Raw genomic sequence first — 22,058 nt, 5'->3', positions numbered from 1 at the left:
TCACTGATGATGGTGAACTTCTCATCCTCTTGGAGTTCTTGATCTCCACGGAACCATTTCACCTCGTACGTGTCCTTAGAGACTGAGCAGGAGAACTCAGCCTTTTCTCCCTCCACCACTTCCTGGTTCTGAGGACGGGAAATAAACTCGGCAGCCAGCTCTGAGAAAAAGGAAAATAAATTTAGACTCTTCTGTGGTCTTCAAACATAGTCTCACGTCACTAAACATTTTCACTCTCACCGTTGAGTTTGAGGATGGCGTCTGTCTTTACTGCTGGACTCAGCCTGCAGCTGTACTCGCCGGCGTCCTCCATCCTCAGATCCTGAAGGATTAGGATCCTCTTGCGTCCATCCATAATCTGCTCATAGCGTCCGCCCTCTGGGAGCTCCTCTTCTCCATGGTACCACCTGACCTCAGCGCTAGCCTTGGACACCTCGCAGATCATTTTAATGCTATCAGTCTCTGTGCCCTCCATGTTGGAGAGGTTCTTGGTGAACCTGGCGTCTTCCTCTGAATATGGAAAGATGACTGGTTTAACTCTCAGGCAGACACACACAAACGTCACAAAGACAATGGACACCAGACTCACCGATGACTGTGAGGATGCCGGTGGTTTTAGCGGTTCTGGCGTCGCACTCGTACTCGGCCTCGTCGTCAAAGACAGACTTATGGACGATGAGGATCCTCTGGACGCCCTTGGAGATTATCTCATATTTCTTACCTTTCCTGATCTCACTGCCGTCCCTGAACCATTTAACCTGAAAGAACAAAGAATGGAAGGTAGCATCGAGGAACCTGGAAGAGGGCAATGTGACAAACGCAGACAAAACAAACAGTCTTTGGCACCTTGGCAGTCTCACGAGACACTTCACATTCAAACTTGGCAGATTCCTTCTCTTTCACCTCCACATCCTGCAAGGGCTTCGTAAACTCCACATGAGGAGCTGGAAAATCACACAAGACATGACTTCAACATGAGACAAATGTAAAAGTAGGGAGACCACAGGGAGAAAAAGACCACACATGTCCACGTACGTGTAACCTCCAGGAAACAAGATGTCTTGAATTCCTTTGCATCACACGTGTACATCTTGGCATCATCAGGAGCACAGTTGCGAATGACAAGGACTCTTCTGCGTCCATCTGCAACCATTTCATACTTCTTGGTCTTAAAGATTTCGTGTCCGTCTCGGTACCAGCAAACCTCTGCGTTGTCCCTGGAAACTTCACATTCCAAACTGGCCATTGCCTCCTCTTCCACTGTTTGATCTTCCAGGGGCTTCGTGAACTCTACAGGTGGCTCTGAACACACAGGTCACATGATCAGTTCCACTTCCTGTTCCCCGTACTTGTGATGTTATGTGATTGTGCTATAGCATGTCTCACCTCTGACAATGAGTTGAGCTTGAGTGGCGAAGTCTTTGGCTGTCAGTTTGACCTCGCCTGCTTCTGAGAGTTTCACATCTCTGATGGTTAGAGCATGGACACGGCCCGACACTCTGGTTTTGATCTGCAGAGGAAGACGTCAAATTAATCCAATTCAAAAATTAAGTTTTACTGAGAAAAGATGTTCATATATATGATTATATATTGTGTTTTCACCGGCAGAGGGAGACAAACATGAAAAATGTCTCATCTTGTAACACTGAGATTAGAGGGTGAAATAAACTTATATAAAATAAACTTTTACTGATCTTGGCATTAAACACTTTTGCACTTTTTTATTGTCACAAATATAATTCTTTTTTTTCTCTGACTCAAAATAAAACAAACAAATAAAGTTTAGACTTAACTTTTACCTCTGTTACACTGACCACTTAATCCAGAATCATGGTACATTATCTGTTAAGTCCTGAATTCAGACCTTTGTCCACAAGGCCCCGGGCTTCAGGTAATGTTTTTGTTGATTTGCCAATTTTATTTAAATACATTTTTTAAAAAAAGAATAGGCATCTGGACTAACCCGGTCACTGGCCTCCAAACGTTCTTGGCCCAGGAACCAGACCACTTCGATACCCTCGTACGACAGCTCACACTCGAATGTGGCAGATTCTCCAGCAGTCACTGTAATATCCTTTAGGGGGTGCATCAAAGAGATGGCGCGGGCTGCAGAAACAAAAAAAAGCACCAGAGTTCATTACTGCTAAACTCCTTGCAGGGCAGAACTATTTCACAGATTCGGGACTGAGAGAGCAACAACTCCAGACTCTAGATAAGGTCTAAATAAACCTCACAGCTGATTGGCCTAGGACCAAGTCACATGACTGTTGAAAATGTGAGGAAAACAATGCAAAGAGAATGAAGAAGCTAAAAAAAGTACCAAACAAAAGATAGAGAAAATAAAATGACAGTGAATAAATTCAGTCAACTCTCCTGACCTTTGACCCTGAGTTGAGCATTGGACTTGGCGTTAGCTGCAGAGAAGTCTACGCCTCCTGCCTGGTCCAGACGAACGTTGTAGAGAATCAAAATGTGTTTGGTTCCTTCCTCTCGAATTTCCACATCCTGAAAGACAAAAAGACCAGGACCAGAATTATTTTAGTCCAGACCGTACTAGGCACCAGAGGCAGAGTCTGCCAGGACTAGTGGACTCACGGGGGACTGGTGCAGGGCCTGGTCATTCAGTTTCCAATTTCCATGGACGTCATCTTCTGAAATCTCCATCTCAAACTTGGCCGTCTCTGTCTCAGTGACCTCCACGCTGTAGAGTGGACGCACCACTTTGATGTCGCGCTCTGAAACGGACCAAGAGAAAAGGTGAGAACTTCTGAATCTGGACCTTAAAGAGGACTAAGGTTCCAGTGTTGATCTTAGGCCTGAGGTCCTTACCTTCAATGTTCAGGTGAGCGGTGGTTTTGTCTGAGCCACAGTCGCAGGCGTACTCCCCAATGTTGGTCTTCTCCGCCCTGCGTACCGTCAGGATTCTCTTGCGACCGTCGGTGTTAATGGCAATATTTTTGGATGGCGTGATCTCTTTGCCGTCCTTATACCACTTAACGTCAGCTGTAGCTTTGCTGAGTTCACAGACTAGTTTAACCTCATCACGTTCCACTGCTGTGTAGTTCTGCAACTTGGTGGTGAAGTAAACATCGCCCTCTGCAGGAGACAAGTTTGTTTTGGTTTTTTTGCAAAACAATTTCAGTTTTAGCCAATTCAACATAACAGAGCCAACAGTTATCTTGGAATATTTTAGAGAGATAAATGTTAAAGTAAGTGATGGTTACTAAAATAGAAGGAGGAAAACATAAAACTTTACCAAAACAGTTCAAGGCTTTTGGGGGTGAGGGTTAATGTTAGCAAGTCAAGTACTGGATTAAAAGTCTAGGCTGCAGCCCAGTGGAGGTGGTACTAACCGATGACAGTGAGCATGGCAGTCATGCTTTTGTCCATGGCTTCAACCCTGATTATAGACGTGTCGTCGATGGTGACCTCCTTGAAGGCCAGCATGTGGATCCTCTCCTGGTCAGACATATGGACCACTTTGCTGGGATGAAGGCGGACATCATTCTTGTACCACACCACCGGGATCTTCTCGTGGGAAAGTTCAAAACTGAACTCGGCTGTCTCACGCTCCTTCACGGTCACATCCTTGATGGGCTTGATGAACTCCAGACGGATTCCTGCGACGTCGGAGGAGCGGCGGGAAGTGAGTTGTTAGACACTTTCCGCTAAGATCATTTGCATTTTAGTGCTTGTAAGAACTCACCCTGGATGATCAGTTTTCCACTGGTCCTCTTGTCCTCAGCTTCAAAGACATACTTGGCCTCATCGTCGAAGGCGGCCGAGCGGACCAGCAGGACATAAACATTTCCTTCCTGCATTATTTGGAACTTGTCGTCGTTTTGCAGCTCCTGGGATCCTTTCAGCCAATGAAAGGTCTTCGGCACTCGAGACACCTCCACCTCAAACCTGGCCTCGTCCTTTTCATAGACATGGACGTCACTGAGTGGCGATAGGAATTTCAGCGGAAGTTCTGAGGAAAGCGTTGTTACAGATTTCAGGTCAGTGTGGAAAAGAGAGAGAGCAGCACATTTCTGTTTCATGATCTAACACTGTCAGCCTATAGAAAACATTATTGACAGATTAAAGAGTGGTCCATAAATGGGTGGTCTCTTTAATCACCTTTGACAGGATATAAATTGGCATTTATTATTACCTTTGACCTTCAGGTTGGCGGAACACTTGGCATTAGCGGCAGCATATGCCACTTCGCCTGTCATGGGGACTCTACAGTTGTAGAGAATCAAGGTGTGTTTTCCTCCCTCCTCGATGATATCAACATCCTTTCAAAAACAACAAAAACAGAGACATCAATAATGTGGCCTGTTTAGTTTGGTTGGTCTAGTCTGATCAGCATCATCAACCAGGTGAGGAGATGTTTGTTTGTTTGTTTGTTCTTACAGAGGACGGTGACAGGACCTCTCCATTCAGCTTCCACTGTCCGTGAACATCATCCTCAGAAATCTCCACCTCGAAACGAGCTGTTTCTCCATCAAACAGCTCCACACCATAAATGGGCCGAACCACCCTGATGTCACGAGCTGCCGTGGAAATTAGAAAGAAAAACAGACAAAAAAAAAGTTATGCTAGGGCTGGCAAAGGGAACCAACAGAAAAGAGGGAATAAGGAATGTGATAAATCTGAGGAAACACTGTAGCCACAAACTCACCTTCGATGGTGATGTTCGCTGACGTTTTGTCTGTCCCACAGTCACATGAGTATTTTCCTGCGTCACTTTGCGCCACCCTCTTTAGGATGAGTGAACGTCGTGTTCCCTCGCTTCTCATCACCACCATCTTTGATGCCACAATCTCTTTCTCACTGCAGTACCAAACCACAGGAACGTCTTTGCTCAACTCGCAGTCCAACGTGACTTCATCTTTCTCCGTAGCGGTGTAATCCTGCAGCTTGACCACAAAGATGGCGTCGCCCTCTGGAAACGGACAGAAGAAGGACATTTGTCACACAGAGAGTTGGCTCCAAATTCACTTTGGACAAAAGTTGGTTCATTGTAGTTCTGGAATTTTGTTGGACGATATATTGTCCCACAAATTACTGACGATAAAAGGTCAACATTGTTTTGGGAGCATTAATGTAACGATAATACAGTATATATCATATGGAATGACATCCTTTCTAAAGATGAAGGCTCTGCATCATCAAGGTGCAGTTGTTTTTACCCAACTGTATCATGTGGTTATGTTTTAGGTTGGCAAACATAAAGTTTGTCATTTTGCCTTTTTTTGCTGCTACCACTTTTAAACAAATTTGGATCAACACTGTGAATTTTAGTGGCCTCGCCTCCCCCCACAAACAATGGATGACTGACAGGATGACAATGGATGACTGACAGGATCTGTCTGGGGGCAAGAGACGAGGAAAACAATCGCACATGAAGATGGAAATTTATCAAGGCAGGAAAAATGATCCGACTTTTTATCAGCTTTCAGAAGACAGGAGAGAGGGGGAGAGAGGGGAGGGGGGGTAGTTACCTATGACTGTCAGTTTGGCCTCAGTGAAAACTCCTTTGGCCTCGGCCTTTATCTGACAGGTATCATCTAAGGTCAACGTGCTCATTTCTAGGACATGTCTCTTCCCATCCACATGCGTGAGCACCGTGCGGCTAACGTGCACTTTAAGCTCATTTCGGTACCAAACCACCGGCACGTCCTCGTGACTCAGCTCCAGCTCGAACCGTACCGTGTTACCTTCTTTTACAGTTTGGTCGTGGAGCTGTTGCAGGAACTTCAACCTTACGCCTGAAAGGAAGCAGGTGATTGGACAGGGGACAAGTGACAAACAGGAAGCCAACAGGAAGCTGACGGGACACCAGAGCGTCACCTACCTTCAACTGCCAGCTGAGCGCTGGAGGTCAGACCCATTACCTCCATGCTGTACTGAGCCTCGTCCTCAAACTCACAGCTGTTAATGATCAGCATGTGTTTTTGCCCATCGTGAATAATCTCATATTTTGGGCCGGGGGTGATGATCTCCGCCCCCCTGAGCCACATGACCTTTGGTATATCCTTGGTGATGGAGCACTCAAACTTAGCCTGCTTCTTTTCAGGCACTGAAACGTCCTTCAGCGGTTGTGTAAAACCCAAGGGAATTTCTGTGAGGTACCGACCATCACAGGAACATTTGGGGATGGTTGGTTACTGAGACAGAGGCAGCGGACAACAGAAAACGCAGACAATAAACAATAAACACAAACACTTGTCGCCATCTTACCTTTGACAGTTAGCATGGCGGTGGTAACAGCGTTCAGTGCCTGGTACGAAACTTCACCCGCCTGATCGAGCTGGACATTCTTCAAAGTCAGGAAACGCTTCCCACCCTCAGCTCTGATGTCACAGGTCTGGAACAGAACCAACATTTTTACAAATATATATAATAGAAAATATATAAAAGCTTAAAATTCTGACTGATGAAAAAAGATATGGGTTGTGGTTCCATAGGTGAGCGGTTACCACATCTGCCTTACACAAATCAGGAATTAGTGAAGTTATTTTTGCCTTACACAAATCAGGAATTAGTGAATTTATTTTTTATTAAGGATATCTTTGGGACAGTGTTTCGCTCACCAAACCTCTAACACAATCAGTTATTTTAGCTGCCTGACCACTGCTGCCTCCTGTGGTCAGTGTGTTTCACTGAGGTAGACAGGGTCTGTGTGCTCTGATCAGTGATTTTTTTTCTGTGTGTGTTTCACTGGCATGATGTCTGGTCTTACCGGGGTTCTGCTGAGGACTTGTCCTCTCAGTTTCCATTCCCCGACCACGTCATCCTCCGATATTTCTGTGTCGAAATTAGCTTCCTCCTTCTCCACCACCTCAATGCTAGACAGTGGCTTCAGAATCTCTGCCTCCCGTTCTGAAAACCACAGAAAAGTCGGCCATATGAACCAGACTGCGTTAGCTTCGCTCCATACCTTAAGGACTGCTCACCAACCTCCGAGAGTCAGTTTAGCTGTGTATCTGCGATCCTCCACGGCGATGATGTAGTCGTCCACATCACCGGGTTGACAGTTCTTGATGGTCAAGGTCACGTTCTGTCCATCCTTCTCGATGTCCACCTTGTCAGACGGTGTCAGCTCGTCATCACCCTTAAACCACTTCCAGTTTGGCGTGTCTTTGAACAGTTCCGCCTTGAAGGTGGCCTTAGCTTTAGGTTTGACATGTTGATCCCTCAAAGGCTTCACCAACCAGTCTTTGATGATTTCTGAGGACGAAGACTCACGTTAGCATTATCTGCCATTAGCATTTATCAACACATTTAGCTATTATTGTTAGTACTACTAGTAATAGCGGTTATTACGTTTCACCTGTTTCCACTTTTGAACATAACACATTGATGCCGGATTCTCACCATTGACTTTGACGTTGGTGGTGGTTTTGATGTCCTCCTGTCCAACCACCTCACAGGTGAAGGCGCCGGCGTCCTCCTCCGTGGCGTTCTGGATGGTGATGGCGTGCTGCAGGCCAATAATGTTCACAGCTACTTTTCCTGCCTGAGTTTTTAGTGGGGCGCCATTGTGCTTCCACAGAACTTCGCGCTCTTTATTGAGCTCACAAATCAGGTACATGGGCTGACCCTTGAAACACGTGGTCTCAGGTTCCAGTTCCTTCAACCATTTCACTGGCAACTCTGCACAAAAAAGGACAAAAATGTGTTTTTTGATCTATGTACTCAACAAACTTTTAAACCATTTTATTCTTTTTTTTCTCAATTGTTTAATATTTTGTATGGTGATGACCACAACTCTGACTGGTTTACCTTCCACGATGAGTTTGGCGGTGCAGGAGATCTCCTTGCCAGCATTCTTGCCCACACATGTGTAATCTCCAGTATCCGACAGCTGCACGTCAATGATGTGCAGTTTGCGATCTTTGCCGTCAGCTGTGAACTTGTGCTTGGGGCCTTCTCGCAGGTTGCTGCCATCCTTCATCCAGGATGTGATGGCTGTTGAGGGCGAGATCTGGCACTCAAACACAGCGGAGGAACCAATAGACTCTGCCTCCTGAAGCACAATGTCCTCGATCTTCTTGATGAACTTCAAGGGCACGGCTTTAAGCTTAAAACCTCCAAAGGGTTCCTCTGGTGGTGAGGGTCCCTTCCCTCCAGGTTTAAGGCCACGGCCTCTGCCACCATCACCGGGGGACGGTGTTTGTCTCGCTGCAATCAGACAGAACTGGTCAACATTGTACTAAACGTTCCACGTCCACTGATCCACAGCCAGTGTTTCTACAGTTGCTGACATTAAAAATTAAAATAACTGCTTCTTTGAAAATACATTTTTATCATTTAAAATCTAGCTCTCACCCCCAAATCCACGGCCCCTGCCTTTGGGCAACTCCTCGGCTGGTTTTCCATCTAAACAGGAAAAAGGATGAGGAAGAAAAAAAATCAAATACAAGAAAACATTTGTCAGTAGTCGCAGCAGAAGGACAACGCGCAAAAAGAAATTCGAGACAGAAGCATGTAGTGAGGAAAGACAATGAAGACAGGAGGAGTTAAGACACCAGGTGACTGGACTGATGACAAACTGATGAAGAACAAGAAGACAAATGATGTGGAGCTGTTGAGCAAGTGATGAGAAGATGACCAGGAGCTGAGGAGGATCTGATGAGGGAATGACAGAAGGCTGATGGGAAACTGATGAGAAAGATGAGATGAAGCGACTTTAGCATCACCTCAGGGAGCTTCTCTGGATGTTCTCACCTCGTTTACCAGTTGGCATGCCTGGAGTCTCCACAGCTCCATCAACTTCTCCACTACCCCAGTCATCTTGAGGAACCAGCTCCCAGCCCCAGGCCTCCTCCTCTTCTCCTATCTGACCGTGCGACTCTGACACCTCCTTAACAAACACCTCCTCTTCTGCTCTGGTGGGGATCTTCTTCATTTGCACAGCCACAGGAGAGACCTCTCGAACCATAAGGGTCTTCTGGTGTTCTGGCATCTCCATTTGGACAGGCGAGTCTTTTGGTGACATCACTTTGGGTTTTCCAGTTAAGGAATCTTGTTTCTTGTGCCTCATCTGTTCATTTGGTTGGATGATCTTGTCCTTTTCCTTCTCCTCTTTCCTCACTTTGGTCGGCGACCTCTTGGGTTCCACTTTCTTATTCAGTTCAACGGCAGGTTCTTGTGGTTCTGCAGCAGGTTCTTGTGGTTCTGCAGCAGGTTTTTGTGGTTCTGCAGGGCTAATCTTTGCTGACACACTTGGTTTTTTTGGTGGAACCGTAGCTTCTTCTTTCTTTGGAGGTTTCCCTGCCTCTTTTTTCAGTTCAGTCTTCAGAGTTGGTGGACCAGGTTCCTTTGTTTCCACTGATATCCTTTTCTCCTCAGGTTTTTCTCCAGGCTTTATTTTTTTTATGAGTATTGGTTTAACCAGAGAACTCTCCTTTTCCTTTTCCTTCTCCTTCTCCGGTGAGATCAGTTCAGGTTCTCCATGATGCTTGTGTTCAGCTGCTACTATCTGTTTCTGCTGCTCATCCTTCGTCAGGTCGCCGGTGACTGTAGGAATCACTTGTGTTCCCTCTGAGTCTTCATTCATTTTGTTGCTTATTACACCGATAGCTTGGTCTCTCAGTGCGCCACTATATTTTCTGCGCAAAGAAGGTTCTATATCTTTCTTCACCTCACCTTCTTTTTTGGTAGGTGCAGCAGGTTCTGGTTTCTGAGAAGCTTTAAATGGTTTAAGCACCACCGACTCTTCTTTGTCTTCTTTTTTTGGAAGTTTCTTTATAATCTTTTTCGTTAAGGTCGGCTCAGGTTCCTTGGTTTTAGGAACCTTAGTGGTTCTGACCCATTTGGTTTTATCATCCTCTGCCTCTGGTTTTTCAGGTTCATGCAAAGGCACCATTTTTTGTTCTTCTTCCTCTGCAGTAAAGACCTTCACTGTCTCTCTGTCAAAGGTCATAACCTGAGGCTCGTCGACGTCCCTAGGCTTCTGAACCATCGACTGGGTATTAGAATGCTTTGTCACTCCAACTCTAGTAGTTTCTTCCTTTGTCTCAGGTTCTTTTGACTTTGTTGGAACCTTCTTCAGTTGGACTTTCTGTTGTTTATCTGCTGGTTTACCTGAGCTGTCAATTGGCTTCAGTTTGACTGACTCCTCCTGCTCTTCTGTCTCTGTCGGTAGTTTGCCTCTCTTTCTGTCCAGGCTACGAGGCTTAGCCGCAGGTACCTCCTCAAGTTTTATAGTTCTTTTCCAACTTTCTTTCTCTGTTGCCTCAATAGTTACATTTGTTTTAACTTCTTCAACCAATTGACCCAACGGAACTGTCTGCGGTGTGGCAGTAAAAACTTGATCCACTTTCTCGATGGTAACAATTTCTCGATCTTCTCTGTAGTGAAGACTGTGAACCATGAAATCCAGGTCCTGGTGCCTTGTGACTACAGCTTCACAAGTCACAAGTTGCTTCTCAGGCTCTGGAGGTTTTACCAAAACTTTCTTCAGCTTGACCTGTTCAAGGACTGCAGATAATCCTGCCACAGGTTTTGGTAATTCCTGTGGTTTTGGATCCTGAACGGGCTCTCTTTCTTGTTGTTTAGGAGGTGTGGCTATGGCAGTGAACATGACTTTTATCACAGGAACGTACAAACACGCCAAACATAGAATTATCACAACACAACAACAAAATAGCACAGGAACTAACAAAAGAAGCTAGTGCTAACGTACCTTTGGTTGGTCCAGGTGCAGAAACTGGCTCCATGTCTGAAAAAATTAAACCACAGTGTGAAAATAGTTTACTATTTTAGAAAGTTAACAGTGTGAAAATAGTTTACTATTTTAGTTAACTTTGAAAGTTTGATCATTAGATTCACGAGAAGATCAAGAGACCAAAACAACGAGTTCTAGTTTCTGTGAAGACCAAACCAACAGTTTTAAACTAAATCAGACTCAAAATGATATTCTTAGAAGAATACAAAAGAAATGATAGCAGTGAAGGTGAGAGAAGAGATGTTACCTTCTGGTGAAATCAGTTCCTGTATCACAGGAACTGGTTCAGGTATTGAGGCAACATCCAAAGGAGACAGTTTCTTCTCCACTACAGGGACGTGGGCTACAAGAACGTCAAAGAAGTTTAAGAAAACACAGAACAACTACAATAAAAGAAGTTTTCAGGACAGACTTGTAAGAGACACAAACATGAAGACATGGAGGACAAATGTAGAATGGTACCTGCAGGAACTAGACCTTCTTCTGCTGATGGTGCCACGGATGGTAATTTCTGTTCTTCTGCAGGAAAATCATTTGAAAATAATATAAAGTAGGGTCCCAGTCAGGAGGACAAAGAAACGCCACAAAAGACTCAAAGTCAAGGACTTCTAACAAAAGAAGAGGAACAGTAGGAGCCACAGACCTGCAGGGGGAGCTCCATCAGCCAATTTTGACAAAGGCACCGTTGGTTTTTTGTCCACTGGAGGAGACACTTGTAAAGACAAAACCCCAAGATGACAACCTGGACAAGAACCGGAAGACTTGCCAGATACTAAACACACAGACATAACAAGTACTGGTACCTGCAGACGGAGACACCGCCCTCGCAGGAGCAGCAGTTGGAGGCACTGCCCTCGCAGGAGCAGCAGTTGGAGGCACTGCCCTCGCCTTCTCCTCCACAGAAGGCACTTTTCAAAAAAAGATGGCTCAGGTCATCATTGCGAAGATGAAGACAAAGACAAAGAGGACAATACAAACAAACCATTGATAACCAAGGGAGACAGGACAGACTTAATAGAAGACTACCTGCAGAGGGAGCTGCTCTCTCTGTCGGAGCAGGAAGAGTAGGTGTTGGTTTACCCTCTGGACGAGACACTACGAACAAACAAGATTTCAAGATTGAAGGAGGAGGAGAAGGAATGTTTGGACGGAAAGGACAACATAAACAAACAGGGGTTAATTGTAAAAAAGACTACCTGCAGGAGGAGGGGCTGTCTCTACAAGAGCAGCAGAGGGAGGCACAGAAGGCTTCCTCTCCTCCACTGAAGGCACTTTGATAAGATATTCCAAGGAAAAGAAGGTAAGGAGTCATGAGACACCAGGAGGACACAACAAACAAACAAACAAAATAAAAAACAAAATGACAACAACCAGGACTGACTGAAAATGTCAGCAGACACAAAGACTACCTGCAGGGGGAGATATTTTCTCTGAAAGAGCAGGAGGAGCAGGAGCTGAGGGTTTCTTTTTCTCCACCACTGACACTTGGGAAAAACAAGATTGTAAGGTCATGAAGGGAAGACAAAAAAGAAGAGACAACAAGATAGACACCACAGATGGACAAAAGATCAGGTCTGACTGTATACGTCAGCAGAGACAAGACCAAAGACTACCTGCAGGGGGAGGCACTCTCTCTGCAGACGGAGGGGGAACGGGAACTGTGGGTTTGAGTCCCTTTTTCGATGGTTCCTTTTCTTCTGGGCGAGACACTTGGGAAAAAGAAGATGCTAGGATAAGCACCAGAAAGTCAACACGGTCTGTTAAGATTTAGGACACAAGAAAGGACAAGAGATAACTACAAAGGTGTAGTTAAGGGTGTTAAGAGGTTAGTCTAAAACACGTTTAAAGGTGAAGGTTAGTGTCAGCTATTCAGATGTTCTGAAGACCAGTCCAATAAGGACCTTGAACCTGTTCCTTGGGCTCCAGTTCTTCAAAGACTTTCTTCCTATGAGGTTGAAAGTTGAACTCTTTCGTGAATCATTTTTGATGATGATCCTTTCATGAAGTCTTGGGGATCTGGTGAAGATACAGCAGGTCAGCTTCTTTTTCTCTCTTCCTTGGTTTTGAGAAGAGCAGGAGTCATACTTGGAGACACCACGACTCTACGAGTCCTTGTTTTCTTCAAAGAAGTTCAAACTGCAGTTTTGTTCATATCTTGTAGCTCTTCAGAGACGAAGGTCACTGCGTCAATTGGTCTTCTCATAAAGACACCACTGATTTCATCTTCTCTGGCTTTGAAACCTCATCCTTAAAACTGACACCTTCTTCAGGGCAAAAAGTCTGAAGACATGAATCCCATCCTAGTCATTTCTTCTATCAAGTTCTTCGGTTCCTGCAAGCTTCTTCAGATTCCTCTGTTGACTTCCACACGGGAAAGATCAAGAAGGACTGAGTTGAAAAAAGGACCAAGCTCAACTCGGCTAAGTCCACTGAAGTCCATTCCCTATGGACTGTAGTTTGTCCCTACATCGTGGATTTATCTTGTAAGTAAGTATGTTATAAGTGCTTAATGATCTACGTCCCTGGTCTGAGTAGACTTACATGAGAAGAGGCACAAAACAAACAATCAGAGGAGTTAGCTTCAAGAGTGTCTGGGTGACAGTGAGTTAAAGAACAATAAGAACCAGAATTAGTTCAGAGGACATTCAAACCTGCTCAATATCCATAGCTACCTGATTGTGGAGTCTTCTCAGCCTGACGAATTTGTTTGGCTGGTTCCTCTCGCTTCCTCAGGTCAACTGAAATCTTCAGCTGTTCCTCTGGAGTCAACTTCGGTACATCTGCCACTTCTTCTGGAGCTCTAACATCTCTTTTGGGTTCAACTGGAACCTTTTTAGGTTCCTCTGCAATCTTTTTCGGTACTTCTCGAACCTTTGTTGGTTCTCTTAAGACTTGTTTTGTTTCTACTAAAGACTTGGGTTCTTCTGGGACCCTCTTCGTTACAACTGGTACAACTTCTGGTTCTGCTGAAACCTCCTTTGGTTTTGTTGGAACCTTCTCTGGTTCCTCTGAAACCTTCGGTTCTTTAACAACGACCTTTACTTTTTCTGGAGACTTTTTCGACACCGGGGCAACCCGATGAATACCCTGAACATGTGGTTCATCTGATTTTTGGTCTACATGATCGGGAATCAAAGTTGGTTTCCTTGCAGAGTCTTGAATCTTTGCTTCTGAGGTAACTTAGAAGAAGAAGCGATCAATAAGATCATGACAAAGCAGAGACACACTCTAACGAGTGCTTAGAAAATCAACCACAGTTAAACACACTCTGGTACCTTTTTCTGGAACACCTTCAACAAGAAGTGGAGCAAAACGTGGCGCTGGTCCCTCCAGTTTGGTGACATCTTATGCATGAAAGAATATCAAACATGGTGTAAGTTACAGGACAGAAGACGGCACTATCCTCCGGACTAGTAACCTTTAACCTCCGTGACTCAGTACCTTTGGCAGAAATAGGTTCCAACGAGGGTGGAGACACCAGCAGTTTTTTGGGCTGGACAACTGCTTCTTCAGGCTTAGATGGTTTTGCTTCTTCAAACATACAACACACAAAGATTAAGTGACCAGATGACATAAGAGGCCACTCTGTCGAGTGATTGGAGACAAACAACTGAGTTGTAAAAAGGAAGAGTGACCAAACAACAGACTGGACACTGGGATTGTGTGAGAATATAAAGCTGCCGACATCAGGGAATGAACGATGCCCCAGATGCATCAGCTGCTGATTTACACTGAGCACCAAATAATTTTGGTGAGATTAAGACTTTAGTGTTAACTAACAGCAGTTTAACGTTGGAATTTTAAAAAGGTTAGAAAATTGTGGCTGCAATTCTACAAAGATCCAGGTGAAGAGGTTAGGATTCACAACCGCAGAGAACAAGAAACAGGAAACTCTAAGTTTTTACTGCAGTTACCTTTGAGTCTGAGACCTTCTTCAGCTGCTGCTGCTTTCTTCGCTGCCGCTGCTTCTTCCGCTGCTTTCTTTGCTGCTGCTGCTTTCTTTGCTGCAGCTGCTTCTTCCGCTGCTTTCTTTGCTGCTGCTGCTTTCTTTGCTGCAGCTGCTTCTTCCGCTGCTTTCTTTGCTGCTGCTGCTTTCTTTGCTGCAGCTGCTTCTTCCGCTGCTTTCTTTGCTGCTGCTGCTTTCTTTGCTGCAGCTGCTTCTTCCGCTGCTTTCTTTGCTGCTGCTGCTTTCTTTGCTGCAGCTGCTTCTTCCGCTGCTTTCTTTGCTGCTGCTGCTTTCTTTGCTGCAGCTGCTTCTTCCGCTGCTTTCTTTGCTGCCGCTGCTTCTTCCGCTGCTTTCTTAGCTGCCGCTGCTTCTTCCGCTGCTTTCTTCGCTGCCGCTGCTTCTTCCGCTGCTTTCTTAGCTGCCGCTGCTTCTTCCGCTGCTTTCTTAGCTGCCGCTGCTTCTTCCGCTGCTTTCTTTGCTGCTGCTGCTTTCTTTGCTGCAGCTGCTTCTTCCGCTGCTTTCTTTGCTGCTGCTGCTTTCTTTGCTGCAGCTGCTTCTTCCGCTGCTTTCTTCGCTGCCGCTGCTTCTTCCGCTGCTTTCTTAGCTGCCGCTGCTTCTTCCGCTGCTTTCTTTGCTGCTGCTGCTTTCTTTGCTGCAGCTGCTTCTTCCGCTGCTTTCTTTGCTGCCGCTGCTTCTTCCGCTGCTTTCTTTGCTGCTGCTGCTTTCTTTGCTGCAGCTGCTTCTTCCGCTGCTTTCTTTGCTGCTGCTGCTTTCTTTGCTGCAGCTGCTTCTTCCGCTGCTTTCTTTGCTGCTGCTGCTTTCTTTGCTGCAGCTGCTTCTTCCGCTGCTTTCTTCGCTGCCGCTGCTTCTTCAGCTGCTCTCTTTGCAGCTGCTTCTTTTGCTGCCGTTGCTGCTGCTGCTTTCTTTGCAGCGGCTTCTTTTGCAGCTGCTGTTTTTGCTGCTTTCTGTGCTGCTGCTGCTTCTTCTACAGCTTTCTTTGCTGCTGCCTCTTCTGCTGCTGCTCTCTTTGCAGCTGCTTCTCTTGCAGCTGCCTCTGCAGCCTTCTTTGCCGCTGCCTCTTCTGCAGCTTTCTTTGCTGCGGCTGCCTCTTCTGCAACTTTCTTTGCAGCTGCCTCTTCTGCTGCCGTCTTCCTTGGCCCCTGCGTCTCCTGCAGCTTTCTTTGCCGCTGCCTCTTCTGCGGCCTTCTTTGCTGCCGCGGCTTCTTCTGCGGCTTTTCTTGCTGCTGCCTCTTGTGCTGCTGCTACTTTTGCCGCTGCTTCTTCTTCTGCTGCTTTTCTTGCTGCTGCCACTCTGGCTGCATCAGATTCAGCAGGCACGGCACCAGGTCCTAGTTTTGTGGAAAGGGAAGGTAACAAAGGTAACAAAGTAACAAAGGATAAAGAGTTGAAGTTAAAGAAAAACAGACAGACAAACAGACAAGCCAGAAACAAGGAAGAAATTATACACTACAAAACAAATAAAACACAAAGAATTAAACAAAAAAAAAGTTTTTGTGGATTAAACATTTTTGGAACGTTACTGTTAAGAAAATTGTGTTAAGATTGTGACGACACAACAAAAAGACACAAGAGATGACGACATGAGACATTACCTCCAGGGGATGGAGCAGCATCTGTCCAATCAGGCTCAAGCTTCTCGATGACTGCTGCGGGTTCTTTACCACAGTCCAGAGCAAAAGCAGAACCAGAGAAATTTGGAATTGTAATTTAGACAAGTATTAAGGACAGGAAACAAAGAAAGAAAGAAATACAAACAAAGACAAAAACACGAAGACACAGTCACTGGTACCTGCAGCAGGACGTGGACCAGCAGGAACCAAACCTTTGTCCTCTGTTTCCCAAATTCCTGTAGCCGGAAAGTTGACATTAAAATCAAACTTCACAGAGCAATGTCTAAAAAGAGTTAGTTGGCAGAGCAACGACAACAGAGAAACAACAGCAACGACAACAGAGAAACAACAACAACGACAACAGAGAAACAACAACAGAGCAACGACAACAGAGAAACAACAACAGCACAACGACAAGAACAACATCAACAGAGCAACGACAACAGAAGAAAAACCCAAGCAGGTTAAAAGAGAGCTGCCAATGTGGCTCTCTTTTATCCGGTACATCACCATGGCAACTTAACTCATAACCGGGTCCCGACCAGGTTATGTTCGAAGTTTCAACTTAAAGTCAGCGTCAAAGGCGGACTAGTTAGAGCTGCTTATAGATCACAGATCAAAAGCTAGAGCGTAAGGGAAAAAACTGAAAGCACAAACTAGAAAGAAGAAGAAATGTTGTTGGTTAACACGTGCAAAGACCTCAGTCTTCAGGTTTCTGGTAAGAATATTAGCCAGTAGCTGAAGGATTCGCCAAGTGGTGATGTCACAAGTGGGAGCTTTAATTAGGCTTTAGCAGCAGGGCAACATTAAGGCGGCATTTGAGTTAGATTTTAGCCACAAGCATTTGTACCTTCTGCTAACTCGCCTTCTTCTTTGATCTCAAAGATGGTCTTCTCAACAAATTCCTCCACAGGTTTCTGTTTTTCTGCTGAGAAAGAAAAGTAACTTTGTTACAGTTAGAAAGACAAATCTGTCACCCCCTGCTGGGGAGGACAACAGCCAAACACTGACACCTGTCCATGTGTCGTCACTGCTCAGAGGAGGATTCTGTTTACATTTCCCTTCAGAGTCAGGAGACGTGATCATGCGATCAAAATCACAACAAACGTAAAAAAAAAACGTATCGGATATGTTCAAAGTCTGTGGTTTTTCTCCCATGAATCCTCCTGTGTACAGAAACTGAGAAAGGATTCAAGTGAGTGGTGAGGAATTAGGATTACTGAAGATGATGAAGATGATGAAACGATCCGGGTTATCCATAACACCACTAACAGGTTCATTAATAGTCACCACATTCAAAAGGAACAGAGGTTTATATTAGGATGAAGATGAAGATAAAAACAGGGACCAAGACAAAGACAGGGATGAGGAAGAGGATGAAGATCAATGTGTGAGATGATGAAGGAAGTTGTGGGAGTAGATTAGCAATGGGTTGTGATGAAGATGAGGTTGAACATTAGAGATGCCTGGTGATGAAGACGAAATTAAAGATGAAGAGGTTTGAGTTGGTTTCCACTCGAATAAAAACAGAACTAAATCTCTACTTTCATACCTGTTCTCTTCAATTCCTTTTCTTCTGAATCTTTGATGAAAAAAAAAATGAAGATGATTGTGAGGAGGCCAATCGGACGAGGATTTGAGAAGGCAACCACAACTCTGACAACTCACCTCTGTAAACTACCTGCACAGGCAGAGCCTGAGCCTGAACCAACGCATCAACCACGTCTGGAGGTTTTGATACAGAAAAATATTTCACCTCAAAGTCAGAGTCGGTCAAACTTTTCAGTTTTGTTTGTTTTTATCTGGATGTTTATCCAACACTCACCCTGCGGAACCTTCCCTAAAGTTACATCTGTGAAGAACAAACAGTCACATGATGTCATGACGTCACATTAACAAAAGCCAGCGGTGGTTGATTAAGTGAACCTGAAACGGTAACACACCTTTATCCGGTGAACCGAGCTCAGCGGCGGCGCTGCGACCTCCTGAAGGAGGCAGAAACAAGATTAAAGGTTGACCTCACGCATGTGTCACAGCTCTGTCCAATCAGAGCCCAGAACCCCGGGGGGGCGCAGGACGTCGATGTTTGCTCAGTGCGTAAATGTTATAAACACTGACTGTATGGACATTAAGAGTGAACATATACAACAGCTAATAGGAGACAGGACTAAACAGGACTCACCTGAGACATTCAGTCTGGCGTTGGAGATGTGTGAACCACAGACCACACGGTAGTCACCCTGGTCTTTAAGCGTGCACTTGTTAATCCTCAGTGTGTGGCGGTCGCCCACGCTGCTGATGTCATACTTTGCACCAGGCTCCAGTTTCTCTGTTCCTTTGTACCAACTTAAACCAATCTCTGGGTAGTTGATCTTAATGTGACACACAAAGGTGGCGCTGTGGTCCTCGGCTGTACTCTGATCAGTGATGTCATCCATGACAGAGATGGGCTACAAATATAGAATCAGAACCATTGACCAACTGAGTCAAGACAAAACCACCGTCATCTCCACACAGAACCTTTACCTCTGTGGAGACCTGTTGCTCCAGCTGTTGGATCAGTCGAGCCATGTCTTCTTCTTCTACACGACCTCCGTGATCCAGCTCCTGTAGAACCATGGAGATCAAAGACCATGTACGTGACCTCCAGATGTCTGACATTTGAATATCACTCTTTCTTATTGCACTGCTTTTTAGATTTCTCAAGCATTTTTTTAGTCATTTTCATTTTAAACTGTCAAGTCCTTCAGTTATTTTGTTAAAATCTGCCAGACAAACAAAACTGCCCTGCCTTAAACGTAGACCTTAACACGGTTCTACACCAGACTGGTACTGCTCAGGTTTTGGACCTCACCACTTTTCCGGTTTCCATCTCTTTTTCTTTCTTCAGGAACTCGATGGCCTGAAGGATAGCCCTGTAGTCGTGGATTCCATTTTCCCGCAGGATCCTTTCGTAATCTTTGGGGTCATGACCTCTCAGTAACTCCACAATATTGACTTCCTGTTCTTTCTTTGGACTCTTCTGCTTTGACGGAGTTCTGGGAAAAAAAAGAAAAATAGTTAGGGTTAGAGATGCAGTTTTTCTGTAATAGCAGGAGAAAGAACTGTTCCTCACTTCTTCAGCCTGGTCCTAATGTCTCCCAGTTCTTCCACTTCTGCTTTTTTGGTGACTTCCATCTCGGCGCCACACTCGATCTCTCCATGCTTGTTGGTGGCAACGCATCTGTAGTGACCTGCATCGGACTTGGTGAGTTCCCTGATCTCCAGTTTGGCGTCCTGTCCCTTGTGCTCAACAGAGATACGACCACCGGGGGTGATCTGCCTCCACTTGCCTTTCATCCACTTAACACTTGGAATTGGGTCACCGCCAATCTTGGCGATGAATGTGGCGGTTCCCTCTGTGGAGAAAAAGGAGATAAAGTTAGAAATCCTAGGGTAAACTCGTTTTGATGTTCAAATCTTTGTTTTACTCACTCTCTGTCGCAGACACTTTTTTGATTTCCTCGATGAAGAACAGATTATCCAGTTTTTTGACCGGAGCAGGTGCGGCTGGGGTGACGGGAGCCGGGGCTGCTCTATCAGCAGGGGGAGCCTGTTTGTCTGAGAAGACATCAACAAGGTGAGAGACCAAGAACAAAGGGTCAGAGTCAGTGAAGTAAAGGCCTTGATCAGGGGAAGTTACCTAGAATAGTGACTTTGGATTTGCAGAAGTCACTGCCAGTCTCGTTGCTGGTCTTGCACAGGTAATCTCCGGCATCTGCCTTAGAGGCGGGGCTAATCTCCAGACAAGCCGTCCCTCCAACAAAAGTGATCTTGGTATTTCCGCCGGACTTGAGCTCCCTGCGGTCCTTCATCCACTGGATGTTCAGTGGAGGAGAACCTACGGCGTGACACTTCAGGCTCAGCTTATCCCCCTCGTTCACTGTCACTGGCTCCAGGCTGACGTCAAATTTAGCAGCCTCACCAGTTTCTAGTACAAGGAAACGAAAAAGCCAACAGTGTTAGATGAACTCTACATAAATCCTGTTTTTTTCCAGAAAACCATAGTTGTCAGTTGGGGAATGGTTGTGGTTAACAACCCCAGAATGACTAGTACCAGGAACTACCACTAGGGGACTTTAGGACCATGAGCATCTGTTTACTGCACAAGGACTTAGATCTTCATGGAAATACCATCCATAGTTTTAAACTTCTAAACCCAGGGCGATGCTAACTCAAACGATGAAGGGCCCCAGAACCTACAGGACACTGTAGGCAAGAACAATTGTGTGGTTCTTAAGTGTCCTGGTACTATTACTTGCAGTTGTTTGGTCCACTACACCCCGTTCATGCCATTATCTCAGAAGAGCACAGACTCCTACCAGAGAGGTTGAGGGAAACCTGACAGGAAGCTTTGCCAGCTTCGTTGGTAGCCTCGCAGGTGTACACGCCTCCGTCAGACATGGTGGAGTCTTTGACACACAGCACAGCCATATTGTTCATGAAGCTGATATCGTATTTGTCCGAGACACCGATTTCCTTCTCGTCCTTATACCAGACGATGTTAAGAGGCTGAGAGCCTGAAATCCGACCCTCGATCTTCACTGTTTTACCAACCGGATGCACCATGGTCTCCGGAGGCCTTTTGGTGAAGTTTGGAGGGACTTTCCGTTCTGTCAAAGAAGGAAAAATTATTATTTTCATATGGCAATGTTAAAGAATGCCCGTTGGTGTAGGACACGTCTGATCCACCAGGTCACAGGGTCACCAGGCCAACGCAGAACATATGCAGACAAAGCAGCACGGAAAATACATCACAACATGAGCTGTGACACAACTGATATCATAGATCACCTCGACCTCTGAGCTTTATAAACCCCTCCCTCAGGAATACTGACAGAAGCAGCAACATCATGACCAACGAGTACCAGAACCCTGGACAGGAGTATCTTCCTGCCACACCCTCAGAGCACAGACACAGTCTGGTGGTGACCTTTACTCGTATGACGCCCAGATCAACTTGTCATCTTTTTGTCTTGTCTTATGGACCTGCTGGCGACTCACGTACACGCACTGTTTGTTAACTTATTGGTTTACCCAGCTCACTCGGAGCAAACAGATCATGGAACTCCACAATCAGGGAAAAACTAAGTTAACAATGTAAGAGTTTATTTACAGTCTGAGAAAACATTAGGTTAGCATGTTAGCATGTTTGATCTAATGACTGAAAATGAATTAAAAACCTATATGTTGATGGACGTTCTCAGTCTATGCAAGTACTTTGTTTGTTCTTTTGGAGAGAAGCAATGCTAACTTGAAATGATAACGATATTAAATGAATGTGATTAAGGTACATTAACATGATGCAGAAGTAACCTCAGGATATGTGGAAACCTGATCCAAAGTCAGCCCCGAGAACCTGAAGAATAGCCACGATCGGTGTCATTACCAAATCAATTAAACGTAAAAAAGGACCATCACCTTTCACTGTCAGGTCACAGCTGGACGTGGCAGAACCAACACGGTTGTCGGCTTTGCAGACATAGTTCCCGCTATCCGACGTGGTCGTATTTATCAGTGTCAAAGTGGCGAGACCGTCGGCAAAGTCAATCAAGCAGGTGTTGGACTTGCGAAGCTTCACGTCAGCCTTGAACCAGGCTACGGAGATTTCAGGACTTCCCGCTACACGGCATTTCATGGAAACTGGTTCTCCCGCCGTAACAATAACTGGTTCCATGCATTCAACAAAGTACGGCTTCTCTGGAGTGAGAAATATGAT

The 22,058-nt window shown here is 45.4% G+C and overlaps 1 protein-coding gene across 1 annotated transcript in view; it reads right to left on the bottom strand.

Annotated features, from left to right (window-relative positions):
- ttn.1 (titin, tandem duplicate 1) overlaps positions 1-22,058 on the bottom strand; it is a 131,824-nt gene that overhangs the window by 76,560 nt on the left and 33,206 nt on the right. The window contains exons 59-106 of the mRNA XM_025063733.1: positions 21,761-22,039; positions 20,662-20,952; positions 19,983-20,270; positions 19,775-19,900; positions 19,416-19,698; positions 19,155-19,338; positions 18,827-18,907; positions 18,483-18,750; positions 18,244-18,285; positions 18,126-18,152; positions 17,969-18,025; positions 17,853-17,882; positions 17,151-17,228; positions 16,480-16,536; positions 16,283-16,345; positions 15,839-16,018; positions 15,599-15,807; positions 14,638-14,722; positions 14,165-14,254; positions 13,999-14,067; positions 13,396-13,902; positions 12,337-12,432; positions 12,133-12,207; positions 10,971-11,066; positions 8,722-10,653; positions 8,323-8,373; positions 7,777-8,175; positions 7,369-7,647; positions 6,952-7,221; positions 6,734-6,873; positions 6,232-6,358; positions 5,846-6,112; positions 5,493-5,759; positions 4,670-4,933; positions 4,402-4,541; positions 4,157-4,283; positions 3,707-3,973; positions 3,354-3,620; positions 2,830-3,096; positions 2,596-2,735; positions 2,379-2,505; positions 1,964-2,106; positions 1,387-1,510; positions 1,036-1,302; positions 847-944; positions 590-758; positions 241-510; positions 1-160 (exon numbers count right to left, since the gene is read on the bottom strand). The exon at positions 1-160 is cut by the window's left edge and continues 101 nt beyond it. Coding sequence (XP_024919501.1) covers positions 1-160; positions 241-510; positions 590-758; positions 847-944; positions 1,036-1,302; positions 1,387-1,510; positions 1,964-2,106; positions 2,379-2,505; positions 2,596-2,735; positions 2,830-3,096; positions 3,354-3,620; positions 3,707-3,973; positions 4,157-4,283; positions 4,402-4,541; positions 4,670-4,933; positions 5,493-5,759; positions 5,846-6,112; positions 6,232-6,358; positions 6,734-6,873; positions 6,952-7,221; positions 7,369-7,647; positions 7,777-8,175; positions 8,323-8,373; positions 8,722-10,653; positions 10,971-11,066; positions 12,133-12,207; positions 12,337-12,432; positions 13,396-13,902; positions 13,999-14,067; positions 14,165-14,254; positions 14,638-14,722; positions 15,599-15,807; positions 15,839-16,018; positions 16,283-16,345; positions 16,480-16,536; positions 17,151-17,228; positions 17,853-17,882; positions 17,969-18,025; positions 18,126-18,152; positions 18,244-18,285; positions 18,483-18,750; positions 18,827-18,907; positions 19,155-19,338; positions 19,416-19,698; positions 19,775-19,900; positions 19,983-20,270; positions 20,662-20,952; positions 21,761-22,039 — 10,123 coding nt within the window. The remainder of the gene's footprint in view (positions 161-240; positions 511-589; positions 759-846; positions 945-1,035; positions 1,303-1,386; positions 1,511-1,963; positions 2,107-2,378; positions 2,506-2,595; positions 2,736-2,829; positions 3,097-3,353; positions 3,621-3,706; positions 3,974-4,156; positions 4,284-4,401; positions 4,542-4,669; positions 4,934-5,492; positions 5,760-5,845; positions 6,113-6,231; positions 6,359-6,733; positions 6,874-6,951; positions 7,222-7,368; positions 7,648-7,776; positions 8,176-8,322; positions 8,374-8,721; positions 10,654-10,970; positions 11,067-12,132; positions 12,208-12,336; positions 12,433-13,395; positions 13,903-13,998; positions 14,068-14,164; positions 14,255-14,637; positions 14,723-15,598; positions 15,808-15,838; positions 16,019-16,282; positions 16,346-16,479; positions 16,537-17,150; positions 17,229-17,852; positions 17,883-17,968; positions 18,026-18,125; positions 18,153-18,243; positions 18,286-18,482; positions 18,751-18,826; positions 18,908-19,154; positions 19,339-19,415; positions 19,699-19,774; positions 19,901-19,982; positions 20,271-20,661; positions 20,953-21,760; positions 22,040-22,058) is intronic.

Source organism: Cynoglossus semilaevis, chromosome 16 (assembly GCF_000523025.1).
Source record: "Cynoglossus semilaevis isolate Cse_v1.0 chromosome 16, Cse_v1.0, whole genome shotgun sequence".
NCBI classification, from domain to species: domain Eukaryota; kingdom Metazoa; phylum Chordata; class Actinopteri; order Pleuronectiformes; family Cynoglossidae; genus Cynoglossus; species Cynoglossus semilaevis.
This window is presented reverse-complemented; position numbering and strand designations above follow the sequence as displayed.